This window comes from Ambystoma mexicanum, chromosome 1q (assembly GCF_040938575.1).
Source record: "Ambystoma mexicanum isolate Mex_15411 chromosome 1q, UKY_AmexF1_1, whole genome shotgun sequence".
Taxonomy (NCBI): Eukaryota; Metazoa; Chordata; class Amphibia; order Caudata; family Ambystomatidae; genus Ambystoma; species Ambystoma mexicanum.
Window position 1 is genome coordinate 1,013,050,813 of NC_090922.1, and position 22,617 is coordinate 1,013,073,429.

Genomic DNA, 22,617 nt, shown 5'->3' on the forward strand with positions numbered 1-22,617 from the left:
TGTTCTAGTCGGCTGGTATAATGTGATTTTCATTTGTATGAATTCCACTCCTAGGCCATGAATCTCTGTGTGTTATGCACATTGTCTTGAAGGTGATTCATTTTTTGACTGGGAGCCAGTGTAGCATCCTCACCACTGGATTGATCGTGTCCCTTTGTGAGAGTTTGAGGAGAAGTCTGGAAGCTGTGTTCTGTATTATTGCACTTTTTTCAGTAAATGAGAGCTGCAGCACTGGGGAGGAAACTTCAGGACCGGGGCACGTCAATACTGTACTGACCACTTATACTAATTTCTCATTTTTTTCAGGTATCTATGTGAGATAGTTGAGATTCTTAAGCAGGAGTATGATGGAAATATAATGGCACAGCTGCACACTCTGATATTTAGAATTCACATCCTTGGGCTATCAAGCAAGTGATGAATGGATACTAGCATGCTTTTGTCTGGAAACGGTGTGTAGCAAAACACAGTAGTTTAAGGCGGATACAGACAGGACATCCCACAGGACAGGCAAGGTGGGTGCGGGTGTGTGCTTAAATGGATTGTTAGTGACCGACAGTTGAAAATTGAGATTGAAAGCCAGACAGGGAGGGAGTGGATAAGGAACACAGACTGTGAAAACAAGTTGGACACATGGACTGCATGCAAGGTGGGGTTAACACAGAAAGATACCAATGGAGAAGTGACAGGTGGATGTAGATAGATTGTTACCATTAGCCTATTTCCAATATAGAGTAAGACAGGCAATAAAAGAGTGGGGTGGAGAGCACACAAAGTGAAACACACACATACACACATACACATTGAGATAGAAAGCTAGGTAGGGAATTGGGCAAAGGAGCACACAAGCAGAGAAAACCAAAGATTCCACAGACCGAGGGATTGTAAGAGTGTGAGGGATGAACGAAGATAGAGTGGTAACATGAAAGTTGCTTGGTTATTAAAATAGAGCCAGACATAGCACATACTCTGAAACAAACACAGAACAAAAGAGTTGGTCAATGACCTCTATAGAGAAGGGCAGAGAGAGGGAGGGTGACTGAAAGATTGCCTTTTGACAGTGGTGTAAAGCCCTGGCTTTTTATAATAAAATGATGACGGTCATCCATCTCAGAAAAAGTTGTCTTCTAAATAGACCCACCTTCCATTTGACTTCATGCCAAAAGCAAAGTGTGCACCTGACCCCTGGTACATCAGTATCCTGATATGCGCACCTGCTCTCTAGTGGAACATAGCAGGTTTTGAGGTCAATTGTGCCCGGACTGACCACAGACGTAATCACAAATTCACTTCAGTGCAAAGGCTCCATTTAAACTCCACCTTCTGTTGCCAACCCACACCACCACCAGGACAATAGCTAGAGGGAGCTGCCTCTTATTGATAATTTGCAAGTTCAAGTAACACCTTAAGCCAACAGGAACACCCTTGGAAGAAGCTGTCTTGGGAAAGCGGATTCAAGGGCACACCCTAAACAAAAGGACTAGCCTTGCCTCAGGGCACTGCATAGGGCCTTTAATGGCATTTAATGGTAGTCAGAGTGCTGCATCTTTACATTCTGTATTGCTCATCTCTCTTTCAGGGGTAGTTCTTTATATTGGTTTAAAGTTACATGAGCAATTAATGACACACCTTACAGTATAGATTTTTATATAACATTGGTTGGACATTCTCTAATTTTGGGACTGTTACACTATTGCTGTTTGGGTTAATACTGGCTCACATTCACACCCCTTCTGAGCCTTTCCTCTGCTACTTTACAACAAACAATGGAGATCTATTGATTACTTGTGCCTGATTTTACCTTTTCCGATTGGGATCACTGTTGGTTTGTAAAAGTGTGGGGCATGTGTAGGCTGTTTAGCCACTGGTCATCCATGTACTTCTGCAGGGCAGAAGTAATTTTGTCACATGGTGACAGCGGTGGGATTTGATACACTTGCCTACAGTTTAGTATTCCAAAATAAATGTTTGCGCAGTTAATGCTAGAAACACTGTCCGCCATTTTCGCTATCATGGAACTAGACAAGAGAGCTGCGGAAAACTTTAAAGCTAGTGAACTATGTGAGCTGTGTCAAGAGGGGACTCGCCCATGGCAGTAAGGTTAAGATGTACAAGTTGTTGAAAGGACTCCGGGCTTTTGAGGAATCCAGGGTTGAAGGAGTTCTAGGGGACCTGCAGTGATCAGGTGTTCCTAGATTGGATAACCCTTTATCTGGAAGATGGAAGCTCTCTCCACAGCTCCATGAGGATTTGGGAGTATATCCAGTCACTGGTCCCAGAGTTCAGCCAGATCCAAGAGTTAACTTGGTCCTGTGCCTCTGCCCAGTTCCACAGTCGTCCCCCTCTGACAGAGCTGTCGGAGAGGCAGATCTGCTTGGAGCAGAAGGTAGCTTTACAAGAAAAGTAACAACGGGACGTTGTGATGATACACACATTTTAGCTGGTGGAGCAGAAAGAGGCCCACAGGTAGTCTTCAATTGGGGAGTGTTAGGGGTCAGTAATGTGAGGCAGACAACTGCTTGTATATTTCTCAAAATATGCTGTTTTATTAAAGAAATTATATAAAGAAAACACCTTGCTTGCCATGCTCTACTCTATAGAGGAACTCCCTACCTAGTCTAAAAGCTAAAGAAACGTTCTCTAACATGGAATAGCTGGCCCTCACACTAGACAACTAACATACAAAAGAAAGAAATGGGGTCCCTTCACCAGGCTTCAAGGTAACTCCAAAATGTTTAACAAAGGAAAGAAAGATTTTAAGTTAGCTCTTGAAAGTTCAAAGTCAAAACGAAAGTTCATCAAACAAAAATCATTTGGTAACATCTCTTTGTAACTGGATACAAATATTCCGTTCCAATTTCCAGAAAAAGAAAAGGACCCAATGGTAATCCTGGTTACAATGGTAAATTGTCTCTTCCTTAAGTTAAAATGACCACAGTTCAAAGAAGGTATAATATTTCCGAATGTCAATAATACGCAGTTCTTTGAGACTTCTCCAGCTACTTTACATTTGGTATGTTTCTCAGGATACTTTCTCTGTATTGCTGCTTCTATCAACAAGCACACTTCTACTGCTGGAACTGTGAGAGCAGTCATCTTTGACCCATAATATGTTGCTGCTTCAAACCACTTTAATATGACATCCGCTGACAACTTAATGAACCACCACAGTTTAAGTGTCACTACTACAGCTAAGTACTTTTGAATTATTAGATATCTTTCAACAAGACATTTTAACCTCTTCAGGTAGGCAAGGCACACTTCTTTTTTAATTGCTTTTTCAAAAGAGGCAGCCTCTTTGCCTCTTCATCTAACTACCGCTAGAACACCATGCTTCTGCCCACAAGACTTTCCTTTATATCTATAGCAGGCTTCATCTCCAGAGGTTGTATTTGACATCATAATATTCTTCACACGCATTTGAGTCCCCTTCCTCAGCCTTACTTCCAGGTTTCTGCTAGCTATCAGCCCAAGTAATTAACCAGCAGTTTATATGCCACTTTCTCAGCTTCAGGTAACAATGGTGTACTTGTTTCTTAGCCCACGTAACTGTTAACAACTTGACAGTGTAGTTAGATAGTTATTTAACTTTTGGCAAAACTGGTTTCACTTTGAAAAGGGGTTGCCTCTTGGTTTGGTTAATGCATGTTCTTCTCTCCACTCCTCTAGAGTATCTACTTCTTTGAAAGGGAAAGAATGTCACTTCTGTATACAACATAGAGTCCAGTCTTTCAAGTGAAAACACAATTAGGCACACACAACCTTTCTTTAAAGGTACACACAACCTCCTTTTCATGGAGTTTCCACTCTTTGTACCTGGTAACTCCTATTTAGACAATGTCAGTAATGGTTTAGGGAGCATTCCCTCTTGTTAATTAGGGACACACAACCACTATGCTTCTCACATGAGTATGGCTTGTTAACGGTGTACGCAAGTGCTACATTTCCATTTTGTCTAAGACTTCTGGTCAAAGGAACAGCTTTTACTTGCATTACGCAATACGCAAGTTAATTAGGAGCTGGCTATAGTTACCGGCAAGGCTTGCCCAGTGTTTTTGACCACTGTGCTTCACTCACCCTCTTCGGGACCCTGCTTTTGTGGGTTGCACTGTGTTCCTAACTTCCTGTATTACTGCTGCTTCTGGCTTTTTGGGGATCCGCACCCTTCTCCAGCAATGGTGTCTTTGGTCCAGCCACTTAACTTGGGAGTTCCTTTTCCTCCCGAGATCCTCAGATTGCCTTCTGCTTCTGGTCTTAGTCTCCTATATGTTCATGACTCTGCAGTCACAGAAATCGGGCACAAAGGTGGAAAACCCAGTCTCATGCATGTCTTCCATTGCTCAGCGACTACACGTCAGGTTTTGGGAGAATAGAACTCTCTCAGAACTTGCAGGTGAAATTTGCTAACTCCACATTCTAGTGTCCCTTTTGTTCTTCCACTTTCTTGTGATTTGCCAGCCTTGTGCTTCTCTGCTGCTACCGCTACAGCCAACATTCCAGCTCTCGCCCCAGCTCCTTCTGCTTCTCCTTTACTGATGGGTCTTTTATCCCTCACATGTTCAATGATTGTCTTTAGGTGGGGGTAATTAGCCTCAATTGCCTGACTACTGCAATGGCTACTAGGCTTAATTGCCTGCCTACTACGTCTGCATGCCTCATTAGTCCTCTTCCTTGTCTCATTACCTCTAGGATTCTGGGAATTGTAGTTTCTTCCACTAAAGTTAGGTTTTTCAACTTCTACATCACTTCTACATTGTTCGGGTCGATTTAGTTCCCTCAATGTTTCAACAAAGAGACTATGAAAATTAACTCTCACAGAAGGAGATGGTTTAGTGAAGGCAACATTGCCATAATCCTTCACAGTGTACCCTTGGGAATGAGGAAGGTTGGGCTCAGGAAGCATCTGCCTTCCCCTGGACACCTGGGAGGAGTCTTTATGCAGGGTTTCAGTGAGAGATCTGTAGGATCTTTCACAAGAGGGACGTTTCTTCAGTAGTAGCTGCCAGGGAAACCCTAGGCTCCACATCCCCAAAGATTTGGTCCTGCCTTATGAGGTGGGGGGGGGTATTTTTGACTGGTTTGAAATAATGGAGTTGGCTTTCTGCCTCTGCCTCCAGGAGGTGGAAGAAGAGTAATATGGTGGGTGAAACAAATGTGAATATTCAGTTGACTCCGGAGGAGAGGCTCATTTATACCAAAATAAAGGTTGCAGTCCTCCTCCTCAGGAAGTTAAAAAAATAAAATGGAACAATTCATCCAGAGTTGGAGAGAGCTCACCGAGAAGGGGAGTCAAACATTTGAGACATTTGCACATGGTCCTTGAAATAACTGAATGGATGGGTCACTGTAACAACGTTGATTCTTTTGTGGCAATGTATAAATTGGTGGCATGGAGAATATCCTTAACATTGTGAGATGAGGTTAAACCAGCATCTAGTTTGCCAGACTGTCACATACATTAGGGCATTTGCAAAGGCAGCCAGTGGGTATGTGAGCCCTTGCATCCAGGAGAAGGCCCAGGCTCCTACATCCAAACCATATGACAAGCGGAAAGATGAAAGAAAACTAAAGTGTGGTAAAGCTAAATGTTGGCGCCCTCCTCCTGAGAAATGTTTCCAAAAATATTACAAAACAATTGAGGCACACGTATCATTCACTACCACAGAATAGAGAAGTCAGGGCAGATCTGACATTGGGGTATTCACTTGTTTTACCCAAAGGGCAGCCTTGTGGGTGGAGATCATAAACATAGGAAGGGAAATCCTATCTGCAAGGGTAGACCCAAGCTGGTTGTAGTTAGTGCTACACTCATGGAGGAGGAAGAGGCAGGCCATTTGGGCATCAAAGTTATCTTTCACAAAGCCTTCTGGGGCCTGGGGCCTCAAAACCTTCAACTCTCTCTTGCTAAATATATTCCCGCTCGAGCTCTTCGCTCATCCGCCTCCAACTCCCTCAAGGTCATTTGCTTCTCTAAGACACAAGTTGGTGGTAGATCTCTTTCTTTGGCTGGTGCCTCCCTCTGGGACAGCATCCCTGCCTCCCTCAAACTTGAGGAGAACCATCTCCGGTTCCGGAAATAACTCAAAACTTTCTCTTTGCTTCTGCTTTTTCTCCTCCTCTCCTCTGCTGACCTCCTGGCTGTGTAACACAAAAACACAACCAATCACTGTGGAAAAAATGGTACTCTTCACCTTAGAAATATATACAAACTTATGTACTTCAGCATATTAATACAATATAAGAAACCAATATATTAGCAAGAACTAAAGAACTGATTAGTTTGACTAATTATTCACAAACTTAGATCTGGCATTGTATTTGTGAAAAGCAGACCAACCTTGAATTCAAAATACAGGGTAAATGTGTATACACACTGGACTCGAAGTATACACAAATAAGTTTCTGGTGTAATAGGTCAATACCCAGAATTGTCATCGTAAGTTTAAATTTTTATCGATTTTAGTTGTGAAAAAATTCGGCTTAGATTTCACCCTGAAACCAAGCCCTTTGCATCCAACTTTTCTCTCTGACTTTACTATACTCAGAGACGCTTATTATTTTTCCTTCCCTCCGGCACTGGGTTTCTGTTCACTTGTATTTCTACCCTCTTCATTTCCTTTTCCACTATATTATCTTCAAACAACAGGATTGGTAGACAAAACATTTTTTATTTTTCCTTGTGTACTCACATTTTGTGCTTAACATATCAAAATATGTATATATATTTCCTTTCTATGTAACTTGAAATGTGCAAGTATCATATTAATAATTATATATTTAAAAATGTTATGGCATATGTGGCATTTATTTGCATGAATCATGTATGAATAGGATTGAGCTCGGGGCAAGATTTGGCACATTAGCCCAGGCTAAAAAGGTGCTTTACTAATTTAACAAATGTCTAAGGTGAAGAGTAGCATTTTTTCCGCAGCGATTGGTTGTGTTTTTGTGTTATCAGCTGCTTCCTAAAAATGTTCCCCAAAAAAGGGCACCCCAACTCCTTTTTGTGTTTAGACCTCCTGGCTGTAACCTGAACTGCACTGGCTACCTGGACACCCTCTGATCTCTGAGCTGGGTCCTTCCACTGCCATCGTCACACACCTGCACTGCCCACCTGGCACCCCCCCGCACTTAGGAACTGTTTCTGTATCCCTGCAGTCCCCCTACCAGCCCACACGTACCCTGCACTTGCCACTTGCTGGCCGTTTACTTACTTATTGGTATCTTCTTCCCATGTACAGCACTGTCCCTTCCCCCTTCCCAAGCACTTGCGAGATCTGAATGACACCTGGCCTATTAGGATCGCTGTCTGTCCTCCCACTGTTCCCCTACCCTGCTTCGTCGCACCTCGAAACACTTGTGTATAGGTCCGTTATAAATGCCATATCATATCATATGTCATAGCATCATATCATATATCATATTCTTTTTTTTGGGATCATGTGTGAATAAATGTGATGAAAGACCTAGCGCTAATGATACTGCTGCAAATATCGCCACTGTCTGACGTTGGTGGGTGCAAGAGAACCAGATCATTGCTGATGCTGACAAGTTAGGGGATTCAATGGCCGTACTGGATGTATATTGCTGTCATGGAGTTCAGCTGTAGAGGGGAGACCTCTGAGCTCTGTCAATGATACAATTCTGGTCATTGGTTTAGTAAGGTTCCTTATAACACCTCATTCATTTTTAGGCAAATCTTGATATATGAAGATTTTATTTAACATGATATTGACTAATCCATTCTAAATTAGCAACAGTTATGATTACATTTGTCTATATAATTGCTTTGTTAGTATTTTCTGTGTTATTGGACATTTTGTAATCTATATATACAATTTGTAGTAACTGAAAAGTTGTATTAAACTAGATCACAAATCCAAGAAATAATCTTTTGAATCATCTATCGTTTCCATGTCAGTATCCACTTTAAAGCACCAAAACACCTTCCTTGCAATGGTGGCGTATCTCTAAAACAGCCATCTAACGTAGATTCATTGAGAAATTGATACTGTTTTGGAAATCCTTTGCATCAGATTTATAATGAAAGTAAATAAATACAAGAATGTCTTATCTTGCATATTTTTATGATAGAATTGGAAATGTGATTTCATGATTTTCTTCCCTTTTTTAGTTGCAACCATATTTCTAGGTCTACAGTTGATGGACACTACCACAAATTCATGGTTGGCCAAAGTCATGGGAGGCTTTGTTGGTTGGGAAATCCTGATAATAATTATTCTTGAAGTCAATTCTTGCTTGATAAAAAGAGGTACAAATCAATAATTTAGCAAATCATCGTTTGTATTGAACAGATTGCTAAATATTAAGATGTCCACTTTAATTGTATTTTTAGGTGCAAACATTTATGAGGTTCTCGATAAAGAGGTACTTACTTTTATTTACTCTTCATTGTAAAACACTGTTTTGCTGTAATGTTTAGTCCACCTTTCCCAGCATGTGTTTGTTGTTTAAACCTTCTTTGCATAATCCCCATATGAATTGGTACTGCAATGTTCGGGTCCTATCACGGCATAATATAATCTTGAACCATTGTGTTGTGTTTTAGTACAAGATTCAATGTCACATTGACAATTGGTCTCATTCCACACTTGATTGTCTCTCTATTTGCACACATTTTAAAGTCGCTTATATGACCATATAAAAAGGTGTTTGAATACTTGCTCCACCTCTGTCTCACTTCCTCCATGTTTTGTTTTGATCTTTATCTCTTTTGTCATTTAATTTTCCAAGTCCAGTTATCTGTTGTGACTAAATCACCTGGCTGATCACCACCCCAAACTAGTGATGATAGTGCCACTGCTGGTGTACAGAGGACCCACAGACCACTCATTAGGCACCTGCACTAAGGCAGGGGACAGTCAAAGGAGCATGTACACCCTAAAACCCTCCAATACTAGATACCGCCATGAGGGGAGGGGAAGTTCCATAACGCTGAATGGCAGATACTACTTCTGATAAGCCTGACCCTGGCAGACAGCTTTTCTAGTTCACTAGCCAGACCTAGACATCTAATATAGGTAACAAAGGCTTCTCCCTTCAAAGGAACAACGTTGCAATACTTCAAAGTTATTAATGAGCAACGAAATACATTATTTCGCTCCTCATCAATGTCGTATTATGACTAACATGCATGCTATGGTAATCCTGACACTACAAAGTCTTGCTGGAACACTAGAGAAGTGACTTGTGCAGAGAACAAGACAAACAAGCTGCTTTCTTTTTACCTTGATAGCATTGCAGTGGTTACAAAATTACAGAATGAAGGCATTGTCAATGTAATCAACCGCTTCCCATGCTAACTGGAGATTTTTCTAAAAGCACATTCATATGCTGAGAGAACAATTGGCACCCAGACTAAAGCAGTTTGCTGCAGCAGGATTTCAAGAGGGAGAAGCCCCACACGTCAAGACCCATTCCAAAATCCAAGACAGCAGTAGGCCTTCATGTAACCTCTGAGCAGCTGTCTTTCAATTCACACAACCACCAACACATTGGCGAGCCACCAGTACACAGATGTTACCCATATCCATGAATCGCATCCAAGGGGAGGTGAGACCCAACTATAAAAGGCTGTCAGTTCAGTCTTTCAGTGTGGGGAGTTTAAGTAGGAATTTAAGGAAGAGGTTTGAAGGTATTGGCGAGAAAGAGGAGTACTGAGAGGAAAAGAGGAGTAGAGATTTGGAGGTTTGAGACAGTCTGGAGTTCATTTGAGGAAGAGGGAGTGCTATTTGAGAGAGAGATTTGGCATTTGGATTAGGAGTTTAGAGGAATACAGGGTACCATCTGGAGAGAGTGAGTGGGAAGTTTAGAAGAAAATAAGCATCAGGAGTAAAACTGACAAGTAGGGGAAGATGGTTAAATCCTTTAAGCTCAGTGGTGGAGAGGGAAGATCTAAAAGTGAAGATACAGATAGTATACAACAGAGAATCAAAAGGCTGAGGGAGGAGGCATGAGATGGTGAGCGGTTCAGTGGGGCTATGATAGTGGTTGGTGTCCCAGAAACAAGGACCTCTAAGGAGGCCATGAAAAGGAGCGGAAACCAGGCCAATCCATGAGACCCTGGGAAATTGAGTGCTGGAAATTCTCCCATTTTCTTAACCTCCTGGAGCAGACTTGTCAGAGATGCCCAAGCCTAGGAAACTTTGGCCAAGGAAGCCCTAACATCTCACTCAACTGAGGGATGGGGAACACCACATTCCTACAACCCACAGAGAAAGGCAAGTGTCCTTGATTGGACATTTCAGCAGTGGTGGATAGGACACCCTTGCTTTGACTGCTGTAAGAGGCTTTTATTTGTGAGGTATGACTGTAGCCTATGATGTATTTGTCAGAAGAAAACCCTGTTCTTCTGTTAAATCCTTTCCTTGAGCTTCTTTGTGCCTCCCTCCTGACTTTGCTGTCACATCATCCATAAGAAGAGTCTAAGGATATATAATCTATCCCAGGCAAATTAACATGTAGGTAGCAGTCCCTTTGCAGTGAAGCCAGGATTAAAGGCAAAGATATAGTCCACGTGTGCTCATCTGCTTGTGGCTAGAAAGACTCCTATATTTGCCTTGTTAAGGCATAGGCTCAGTTTATCTTTGTTCTCATTTTCTATTTCTTGCCCTTCCCATTATCTCTTCTGTATCTATTAGTGTTTTATTTGTCTATTATGAGAAACATGAAGGGGTCTCACCCGCTAATCCCTGGGAGCTGTCACCCAGTTGGCCAGGACATGGCGATCTCTACTGGATCCAGTTCCTGGGGGTGGACGAGTGCAGGAGGATCACCTGGATGGGGCATCCTCTGGGAGTGGAAGTGGGACACCGAAGGTTGAGATGCGGTATCCCCTTGCTTGTGACATCTTTTCCCCATCCTGCTCAGATACTTAGAACCTCTAACCCCCTTTTCCAAAATGAACACTTTCTCACAGCGTGAATGACAACAGACTAATACCCAAGCCTTTTACCTGACATTTCTGCGCACAAGGGTCAGGTAATTGCCAACAACTACTCACACCTGACTACCCTATCCTCCCCCATAGGGAAAAGAGGCGGAGCATAAGAGCACACTGGGAACCAGGCCGAACACACGAGGAAGCAGCCATTCAAGGGCAGCAGTACAAACTGAGGAGAATGCCGGCGAGTCCCAAAAGGACTTCAAGGAGCGACATGCCCTTGCCCTTTTCAACTCAGACTCGTGTAGCCTCCGAAGGAAAGAAACATAAGACCAGAAATTGCAGGTGACAGGTGGTTTGATGGATGTTAGCGGTACATGGCACCCTCCCCCAAGGTGACGTGGTTGCCATTGTGGTACCATCCTTGACTTCAGTGGCCAAGTAACCACCAACGAGTTCAGCACAGCCAGTTTGTCGGAAGAAGTTGATAGTCGACCGGACTGTGTTGTGCTCAAGGTTGCAGTGGCAACCTGAAGAAGATAAATAGAAAGGACATCTTTTTTGAACAAACTTGGTACCAGAGATAGTGGTCCCGTGACATGTGGGCACTCTGTTAAAGGTCTTTGGCTGGTACCCCTATCCTGCACAAAGACACTGTTTTGACCATTGTAAGTAAATAAACTGCAAGTACCAAGAAGCCATAGGGAACGCCACTATAAGGTGTTCAGGCATTCATACAAGGGCCGAGGGAAATCCCTTGTACAATCAAAAGTCCTTGACTCATTGCAGAAGTTTTGTTATTGTGAAACAGGCATTTGTTCCCGGTTAAGGGGAACGTTGTGTGAACTGTGATGGCAGGAAGCCTGTGCTTACTGTAGGCTAACAGAGTGACCCAGTGACACCAGATTGCCCTTCAGAAGTCTGTTTAAAAGTGGCAATGTGCTTTGGGAGATCTGAACCCGTGGAGGGAGACCTGACGTGAACATTAGGCGATTGTTTAAAAAGACATTAAGACTTTTAAATATTACAAATGAAGAATGAAAGGCAGAAGTGAAACTGACAGAGGGATGTCAAGAGAAAATATAAGGAAGTGAATCCCATTCTTTGAAGAAGCAAAGTGAACTATGGTGTGACGACAAGTATGAACCTGACTGAGGGATGTCCACAGTGAGTGGTTGGTCTGAACCCGACTAAGAGAGGCTCATGTCTGAGAAATTGATCGGAGCCTGGCTGAGAGGGATCCAAGGGTGAAAGGTAATCACCTGATGTAAAGGTTAATAGAAGCAAGTTTTCTTATTTTGTCTTGGTGTATCGGGTCCTCTGAAGCAAGATGCTTTGCATGAGAAGAGACTTGGGCATAGAAGGCACTGATACTAAGAAAAGGAACTATGCACTCTTGCCAGAAAAGCCAGGAGTGTGCTGTGCTCGAGAGTCCCTCCTTGTCCCATGCTAAAAACGTGGGGAAGGGAGACCCCGACCATCAGTCTGTCTTATTATTTTGTGAACACTTCTTTATTTTCTTGTGAACATTATCCCAAACTCTTTTGTAGTAAAACAGTAAGGATTGTCAATAGTTTTATTATAGTATAGGCCCTTTTTATTTGACTGACTTCACTAGGACTGTATTACTATTATTTGATGGTCGTAGCTTGCTCCCATCTTAGATTTAGGTTTATAAATGTGTATTTTCTCGCACCCATTTTACAGTTTAATGAACACTGTTGACCTTTGATCACTTGTGTCTCTCTTACTTTGATGCCATGCCTTCCTTACATATGGTATCAGGGTGGGATGTGACTTGAAACTAATTGGGGAACTCCTCAATTTCAGAAACCCAGTCACTGTGAGTGCTGTTACACTATTAGACTGCTGTTACTCTGCTTGGAGCTTGGATCCCTGACTTCCAATATGTGATTTTGATGAGCGTTGGACTTAGTATGCACTCAGCAACTTTGAACTATCCTTATAACTATAGAGAAAGAGGTCCCTTAACTCTACCACCTTCTATGGACTCTTAATTAATGTTTGTGTTTTTCCTTTGTACCAGGAATTAGCCCCTCCTACTTTCAAGGCGTGTACAAAAGCAAGTTGGCGCGTGCCCCCGTGGAGTGCACCATGTGTGCTGTTACCCTGGTCCTACAGAACAGCGGTGCAGGGTGCTCTTGCAGCTTGTTACTCGCCGTCACTTTTTCCCAAATGTGCCACCTAGAGCTATTCAGAGTTAGTAACATACTCTGTTGTAGCTTCCCAGCTGCTCTTGTACGCAAGTCCATGGCCGCTTATAATCTCAAGACAAGAATGCCCACGATCTTAACTACTGCTTACCGCAAATGGAGCTTGCAATGCCACCTGCTAGATCTAAGGGGCTGATGCCTATGTTGAAGGTGTGTAATTCTAATTCTGCTTGTTTACAGCCAAAGGGCCCTAAGTCAGCTGGGCTTGATATTAGGCTTTTTTGACGCACAACTAAGAGTGACTTAGTCCCTATATCAGTTAAACTTTGCAGAAGTTGCCCCCAGCACCTCCAGCAGCCATGATGGGTGTTGCTTCACTTTCAAATGTAAACACAATTCAGAAAGTAAATGCAAATATGTCTGTGGTGCAACCTTTGTCCGACATGGTCATGTTAGCTTGTGTTACTCCAGTATTGACAGAGAATGAATTAGACCTATTTGGTACTTCTGTTGCAATATTACCAGATGACAAGTTGAATTCCTGTATCCCAGACATTCATTTTGTGGATTCTTCGGCCATTCCCCCACTTTACTCTCAAGTGGTGAGCATGGCACTACCTAGTCATATTGGTACTGTAGCACCCGATTCCCACTCATTCCCAGACACAGTGCCCCAAGAAATACAAAACGGTTAGTTGACGCGTTCTCGTCTCGAGATACAAGGGAATACCGAGAGACATTTCAGATGAATTTATCAGCTTCCCCAGTATTACATTCTGAGACAGGGATTCAAAGGGTAGTAAACTCTTCTTTTTCCTCTGTGTCATCAACTGCAATCTTTGCTAAGCCTACCCCAAGGCCTTCCTTTGGGCTTACTCATCCTTCACACTTACTCCATGATTCTGTGTTATCTGCTATTAACACAAGTATATATAGTCTTTTAAAACTCCACAAGAACATGGATAAGAAAGTTGAAGAATATAAAAGGGCCCTGTCACTATTGACAGCTAAAATGTACTGGGTGGCTGGGGAAGTGGCGTTGCACTCAGCTTATTTCAACTCATCACTTGCCGAATTTAAATACAATATCTCATTATGATGACCTCATTCCTTCAGTCTCTGAAGCTGAGTAAGTACTCCTAGTAATTGAGAAGAAAGTATTCAATCATCACATGAGCCATTGGAGGTAATCATGATTGCACCAAACATTTCACCTAATATCTCTGAACAAATGCAAGAGACCTGTGAATCGCAATCTGTAGAAGATATAGTCCCTCACCAAATTTCTGTCCTGTTTTATACTATTTTTGAGAACCAAGTGGAGTCAACAGCTACCCTGGTCATTGACGCTTCGGTAGGATTCTTTTTTTGGGGGGGCAGTGGAGCTAAATTAGCACACGTTAGCTCTTAACATAAACACAAAGAAGTTAGATTCTTTTTCAAACATAAAAGGTTGAGATTTATTACATTTTCAAGAGTCAACCTTTTCAAGAGTAGAAAAGCAAAATATGCCATCCTTGGCACAGAAAAACATTTTTTATACAAGGTTATGCAATGGTTGTGCATATAGGTGGGTTAGTACATCAATAGTGACTGTAATTACATATACTGCTAGTGTTGCGGCAGTACGTAAACCTTGTCGACACCCACAGAGTTCAGGTGTTTCTAGTTCGGTGAGTAGATGGAGCGGCCAGCGGTTGAGAATGTGGAACCTGCTGGTGGATGCACCGGACTGTCTTCAGGACTGGGGGTGCTTTTGAGCACAGAGGTGTTTGGTAAGTGCCAGGCACCTGCAATTTGTGAGACAAAGGATGGAGTGTTATAGGGGAAGGTTTAAAAACAAGGGGTATTCGGAGAGAGACACTGCAGAAAAGAAACCTACCTAGGGTAGTTGAGCGTCATGGCTAGCGCGGTTTGATATGGGCCAGAATCTCGGTAAGTCGCTGGCAATTAGTTGAGTCCAAAAAATGGACCAACGGTCTCTGAAACAAGTTGGAAAACCGGGTTGGTTGGGATGTAATGAATTACAACGAGCAATATAGGCAATGGTGGTAGGTGAACAATTACATGGTCTGGTCAGAAAATTGAGTCCCAGGTGGTGCTAGATGAGAAGATGTCTCTATCTAGGGAGCGGGGTGGCCGCGGTCTGTTGTAGACAAAAGAGAGAAGGAGAGTTGGCCCTGAGGCAGCTAGTTGCAGAGGTAAGAAGTGATTTGTGGGGCGTACTGGTGCACTCTTCGAGATGTCATGCTGCTGGTGCACACTTGGAAAATCAATATCGAGTGCCAATGATCAGGGTAGTTGCCTTGGTAATGAAAAGGCTAATGGTGCAGGCATCAAAATATCTTGGTGCTAGTGTCCAGCGGTCTATTCAATATCGAGTGTCTGTGGTCATGCGCACGACCGTTCCTGTGCATTTGGTGTCCTGCGGACACCCGTTCCCTTCGCGGACATGTTCGCGACGTCATCATGTGACCGCACCCATGCTGAGCTTGTGTCCTGAATTGCGGACACTGTCCAGATCCCCAAACTTTTTAAAAGTACCTTTTCAGGCAATCCACAGTATTTTATAGTAGATATTCACCATCGCACATGTCCCAGACAATGACCCTGGCTTTTTACATACTTTTTGGAACTTTTTGAGCCTTTTTGGGGTGTTCAATCTGTCCACGGACAGTTCGGGTGTCCGCGAAGCGCGCACCTGCACCCATATAAAAGGCCACACACCAGAGCTCATCCTCATTGTGTTTCTGGGTATCTGACAGAACACTGTGTACTTTGGCTGCCAATCTTCCAGATTTTGCTGAAACCTGATGGCATCCATGGCTCCTCTACTTCTACCTGGTGCTACATCTGCCTCAGCACCACTCCCACCCCCTTCACCACCACCACCTCCAAGGGCCTGAAGAGGGGAACAGGCGTGAGGATGTAGAGGAGGATGAAGAGGATGATGAGGATGAGTAGAGAAAGCCCCTACTACCAGCACTCGCCGTGAGTCTTGCGTGTGGAGGTTATTTACCATTCATGTAACGTACCCAAGGCGTGTGCGAACAAGGTCACCTGCAACCAGTGCAATATGGTGCTGAGTTGCGGGAGGCCTGGTTCATACAGCTTTGGTACGACAACTATGAAGCAACACCTAAGGTCCTTCCACGGTGGGGCTGTTCTCAAGGTTGTACCTTGTGATGAGCGTAGTAGGTTGAGTTCCTCTACTACATCCTCTGTTTCCGCTCCTCTCACCACAAGAGACACTCCTGTCGGAGAGCGCATTACTCCAGCTGCCTCACAGGCCATTCACAATGCTGATGACCCTTACCTTTCGAGGGTCACAGTTTTGTGTATGTACTGCAATGTACTCTGCAGGAAGGAGAGACTTCAAAGTGCTTTCGAGAATATGGTCTCCAAGCACGAGAAGACCTGCCCACTATCTAAGTAAGGCCCACCCTACATCTTCCTCTCTTCACCCGCCCTTTTTTTATCCCCATGGTTGGTGTTGCCCCCCCTTACCCCTTTTCCCCTCCTCTCCTAGTGTGTCGTATGCAAAAATCCAAAAAAGGCTCTTTTCAGAGCCGCCTTTCACAGTCTAAAAATAGAAGTGACAAATAAATGGAGCAGGGCCCTGTGCATTTTTTTTAGAAGTCCGCGGACAGCTTGCGGGCATCTAAAATGTTGGGGTGCTGCCCTATCAAAATCATAGCACTTTTCTCTGGGAGGAAGTGGTGGCCCTGAAAAGAGCCTTTTAGTGGTGTTTTCTTGTGTTTGAAAAACTTAACACCTACTGGAAAATGGATGGCTGTAATTCCACAAAAGGACGCATTGCATTTTGTAAATTTCTCAGAAAATTCTGATTACAAGCATAAGTAAGATGAACTCCATCTCTGTGAAAAATGTATATGCTACGAAATATAATATTTTCATTGTGGAAAGAGGACATGCCAACATCTCCTAGAAAGGCACAAACAGCCTTATTAACATTCCGCCTTGCTTTATCCATTTGTGGACCAAATGAAGAAGAACACAGCCACATTTGTCACTGCGCAATACAAGAAAATATTACTTGGGAATTTTGAAACATGTCCATGACCTTCATCGCAAATTGCAAAGAAATTCCTGACTCATGTCCTAAACTGTTCCCTCCACAATGAATTATAATTATGTCTGGATGAAGCTCTGTCTGCAAACTTAACACAGAGAGGGACCAAGTCCAGCCACTTCATTCCACACACTCCATGCCAGTGCACTTCCACATGAGGGAATTCAAGATCTGCAGCTACTCAACAGCGCTGTGCCTGCACCTCCAACCAATGTATCCATGAGTCTTCCAAAATCCAGACAATCTGATTTCTGAAACACACAGCCATAGCTAATAGTTCTCCTCTCAGGAAAAAGACTTTCTGACAAACTCTCTCCTTACACAACACACCCACTAAACTTTACTGACCAATCAATTGCTCTACTCATTCTCATTTGCATGCCTCTCCACCCCAAAATCCCTGTATGTAATACGCGATGTCTGCGGACTACCGCCATGTCTGCAGACATATCGTAACTTGGTCAGCTCTTCTACCATTTCCACTTCACTCTCTGTGCCATTCCCTCATTGGATACAGCTAACCAGTCACATAACCATCCACCAATCGAATCCAAGACCTCTACATCATCAGAGTTCAGCACTTCAAATGTACTGTTGACCACTCTTAATACAAGCCTCATATCATTGGAAAGCACCTTCTACAAAAACTACTGTACAAGTCTGAGATTTCTACTTGCAGCTGCATGCATATCCACATGCATGAATACAAACTACAGGTATGCTTATTTTCTGCACAGTACATGTACAACTCTTATAAATGAATATAAACAGAGCAACTGCCATTTAACCTGTATAGCCCATAAAATGAAATTGTATTTTTTTCCATCTGCTATAAACAACTGTCACTTCCAAACCTGTCTATCTATTTTTTTTTTTTACACACAAACCTATCTAAAAAATTATAATATTAAAAGATGGAAGATATAACAATATAATTGTGGAAAAACACTTAGTAGTGTATCATAAAATTACATACAGCCAGTAAAATGTCATGCATCTTCATACACTCACACACATAGACCCTTTCATTGAAATGCTCCCACCTGCAATAACACCACTACCTGTAAATCACATCCTTCTACTTTATTATCCACAGCTTCACAAATACATATATTTCATGCTTTACTATATAGTTTCTGCCATTTACCTAATAAAAATTGTAAAATAAATATAACATTATTTCCTCTTTCTCCTAACATTGTATAACACAGCTTTAAAAAACCAAGTGAATTTCATACACTTAATATTCTACTCATTTACAAAGCATTTTGAACTAACATAATATAAATAAAATATAAAGGCTGTACACAGTCAAATGAAACTGCATGCATACACTATGTTCAGAAATCAAACAGGAATACTACTACAAAGACATAAAAATGAATCTCTCAATTAACATCACTGCTATAAACACACAAAATGACTGACTTCTTTCTTTTACAATTGCAGTGAAGACCACACTCCTGGAAAACAGCAACCTCTGAACTACAAACACCAACTACAAAGAAACCTGCTCATTCCACAAAAAATGAGTAAGTACAATACTACCTTAGTTTCTCTGCCTAGTCTTTAAATCTCTCCACAATATTGCTCTCCCTTATCTCTCCTCTCTCCTCTTTCTACACACCCTCCCACTCCCTTCACTCTGCTGACCACTTTCTTCTCACAGTTCCTCCTTCCCCTTCTGCCACATCCCATTTCCGATCCTTCTATCTCCTAGCCCCCCTGCACTGGAATGCCTTACCTCTCTCACTCCGCTCTATTTCTACCTTTTCCTCATTCTACACTTTCCTCAAATCTCTCCTTCTCCATTTCCCACCATGAAACCCCTCCTACCTTCTTGCCTCCTCCCCCTTGCTTTATCTCCTTAATCATCTCCCTCCTCTTCCCTCTGCCCCCATTCTCACCTTTAACCCCATCCATTTCCCTCCTCCTCCTCTTCCCCAACCTTCCCTCTCTCTCACTTCCACTGCACTACTCTCCTTCTCCCCTTCAGTTTAATTGCTCTACTTACTGTTTTCCTGGTCTGATTCTCAATTTTAAATTGCTTCCACCGTTACTGTTATAATGTTTATTGTTATATTTATCCTCTTGTTATTAAAATGTATTACTCAAACACACTGTGCGGGTGATTCATGTAATTGGTGCACAAAAAAACAAAGATTTGTGTACCAGTTTGCCCACAACTCACCATTTATTAAACGGGGATTAGCACACAGAATGGCACACACATCCCCATTTTTCAGAGCACAAATAACATAACTCAGCCCCTAGAATATTAGTATTACAAAACAAAGAATTGTTTTAATTGTATATCATTTGATTTACTATTAGTTCTTATCCTCAACACTAGCTCACTTTCTACTGTCATCTGAACTGCAGTATAGTAACACACAAATAGAGGAATAGCCTTCCCAACTAATTGTAGTTGCCCAATGCACAATCGCACACCACCAGATACATCTTTACCATCATACTCAAACACTCATGCATACAGCACACATACATAGCACAACATACATTCTATTTTTTGTTTCAACAGTCCCCACAGAATGCCTACCAGAATGTAAGTCCGTAGAAAGCAACGCAGAAATAGAGCAAATGAAAATAAAAATGTGCAAAATAAGCATCCATCTCTAGCAGAGTTTGTACAAAAAGTTCAAACAAAACAGCTAATACAGTCATTTAGTAAAACTAAACAACCTTCCAGCCAGTACAGAAACTTTGCCTCATCTATCAAAATGTAAAAGAAACTGAAAATGATTAACAGAAATGCAGCTACCACTACTGCTAAAACTGCTCCTATAAATCTTGATAAAGTAGGAAGTAACCATACCAAAAAAAGTATATTAACAATAATGTTCTGCCACAGAGTCCTTCAAAATCATGCACAACCCTTAGAAACTACCGTAGAAAATTAATCTTAGAAGCTTTGATAGACAGTGCAATCCTTCTAAAAAGAAAGTTATTTATTTAAGTGTTAAACAGAATGAAACCACTAACAAAACTAAGTACTAAATTACAAAAAAAGGCTTCTCAATAAACGGAATGTCAAAAAAAATAACTTCCTAAATATCTGTGGAGGTGAATGGAGTCACAGCATAGGCACAGAACTATATTTCAATGAAGAAGCATGCAAACAAAATCAAACAAACACAATTGCCATCCATAGCAGTGGACGAGGTTATGAAAAACTTAGTAGTACCATAATGGAACAAGAAATACTGCTTACAAAAATATCCCCAGAAATCTTGGAAATAATTCTCCATTCGACTCAACCAGAACGTCCAGTATGCAAATGGCCATGCACGTCAATGTGTAACATTGCCAAAAAATCTTTCAAATCTTTACGCCAGTTCCTCAATCAATATGTGAAAGGCAAAGACAAAATCAAAGTAAAACTGCTGCAAAATATGGATACATGTCCAGTGTGCAAATACACAGGACTGCGAGGACATTCTTTGGCTTGCATTTAAGGACCTATTTGCAAAAGCAGCTTCCATCATATCAAAATGATATCAACACATCATTCAACTATAAGAAATCTAGTCTATAAACTGTACTATGCTGAAAGTCCTGCTTTAGCACTAGCCAATTTAAATAACAATCTTCTACATGGTACAGCCAAAGACCTACTCGAAGAAATCAACCATATCCAGAGTAAATGTTTTGGAAGTGAAAACCACTTACAAAATGCAATAGCTTTACAACAGACTAGCAACAATTCTGCACATGGCAACCTTCTACTACACACATAGAAAAAAGAAATACTAAAATTCAAAAGTACATCCGCTGAATTACCAAACCATGTGTGTGTGTGTGTTGCCGCATAACTTTTTATAAAAGTAACTCAAAAACTATAGATATAACATACAAAATAGAAGACCATGAAGATTCCAAATGGTTTGAATTAGCTCTCTACCTTATAGCAGAAAACCAATACGAAATAACTGACCCCTTAACACTTTGCAGTTACTGCACTACAAAACTTGACAACAATCAAACTCCTTCACATGCTATTACAAATAGTTTGGAATTATTCCCTCTACCAAAACTCCTACAACAATTCAATTCATAAGAGCATCATTATTCAAACAGTGCACCCATTTCAAGCAATAATACGCCTTCAACCATAAACAGCTAAATTACCTCCTTCTGAATTGGTGAAAGGCATTTGCGGCAAAGTAGTATATTTACCATTAGATCTAAAAGAAAATGTGCACACTCTGGAAGTGCAATGTCCAATAGAACAATCTTTAATTGTCTTCGTAAACGGTGTACCTACAAAAGACAAAAGAATTTGGCAACAACTGGTAGAATTACATAAAGTTTGACAAGCCTTGCAATATCGAAAACACAATAAGGAATACTACAAAGAAATAAATATTGAAGAAAACTTAAGGGAAACAACTGCAATAATTCAAGAGTCACCAGAAACTGGTCAATTTGAACTTCTAGATCCTGCTACAGTATCCAATATTTTAGACCATTATACAATTCATCCCTTACACTCTAATGACACCATAGAAGATGCACTAGAAACGTACCAAATGCGACAAACGAAAGGATCACCAATCAGCATATGGGAAGGAAGTATAGAAGCACATGTTTTTCCTCTACTCTTTCCTATTGGCAAAGGAGGAAGGTACAATGATAGACCCACTCAGATAACAGCATCAGAATACTACTCATTACGAATGTATTCTGAAGATCCCAGATTTAGAAAAAATGTGGAATACATATTCCACCTACTCTTTGAAAGTGAACTAGCAACTCTGTTACAGAGTTGCACACACATTAAAATCAGGGACCCACTTTCAAAATATGTCAGCTACGCAATTACTACAAAAAGTGCAAGAAAAAGATGAAGTTTTACAATCAAGCATTACAAATCTGTTAACAAACATGCGTGTTACGAAGGTGTACTGGTTCCGACGTCACAGAGATGTATGTTGTATGATAAGAACCCTTGGCACACCCACTTGGTTTGTTACATTAAGTTGTGCAGAATATGCATGGGAAGATCTACATGAATTCCTACGCATATCAAACAAAAACAAAACAAACATAGATATACTAACACCTGGAGAACTTTGCTCTCTAGATCCTGATAATGTTTCAAGATATTTCCATCATCGCTTCATTGCTATGCTACACTTTATTTGTAATAAAACTGTTCCTCCCCTCAGAGAAGTGCAACACTTCTTTTGGAGAAAAGAATACCAAGCCAGTGGAGCACCACATATCCTCATGCTTTTATGGATTAAAGATGCTCCTAAATTTGGTCAAGACAGTGATGCCACTGTGTTACAGTTTATCGAAAAAATATGTCACTTGTGAAATTCCATCAGAAGCAACAAATTGTACAATTTCAAAGACACAAATGTGACAAATATTGTCATTGCAAATACAAAAACAAAGGGAAATACTACACCAAATGCCACTTT

At 41.6% G+C, this 22,617-nt stretch overlaps 1 protein-coding gene across 2 annotated transcripts in view; it reads left to right on the forward strand.

Annotated features, from left to right (window-relative positions):
* LOC138540387 (putative ferric-chelate reductase 1) overlaps positions 1–22,617 on the forward strand; it is a 552,853-nt gene that overhangs the window by 444,503 nt on the left and 85,733 nt on the right. For both annotated transcript variants that reach the window (XM_069641681.1, XM_069641683.1), the window contains exons 14-15: positions 8,135–8,272; positions 8,357–8,388. In XM_069641681.1, coding sequence (XP_069497782.1) covers positions 8,135–8,272; positions 8,357–8,388 — 170 coding nt within the window. The remainder of the gene's footprint in view (positions 1–8,134; positions 8,273–8,356; positions 8,389–22,617) is intronic.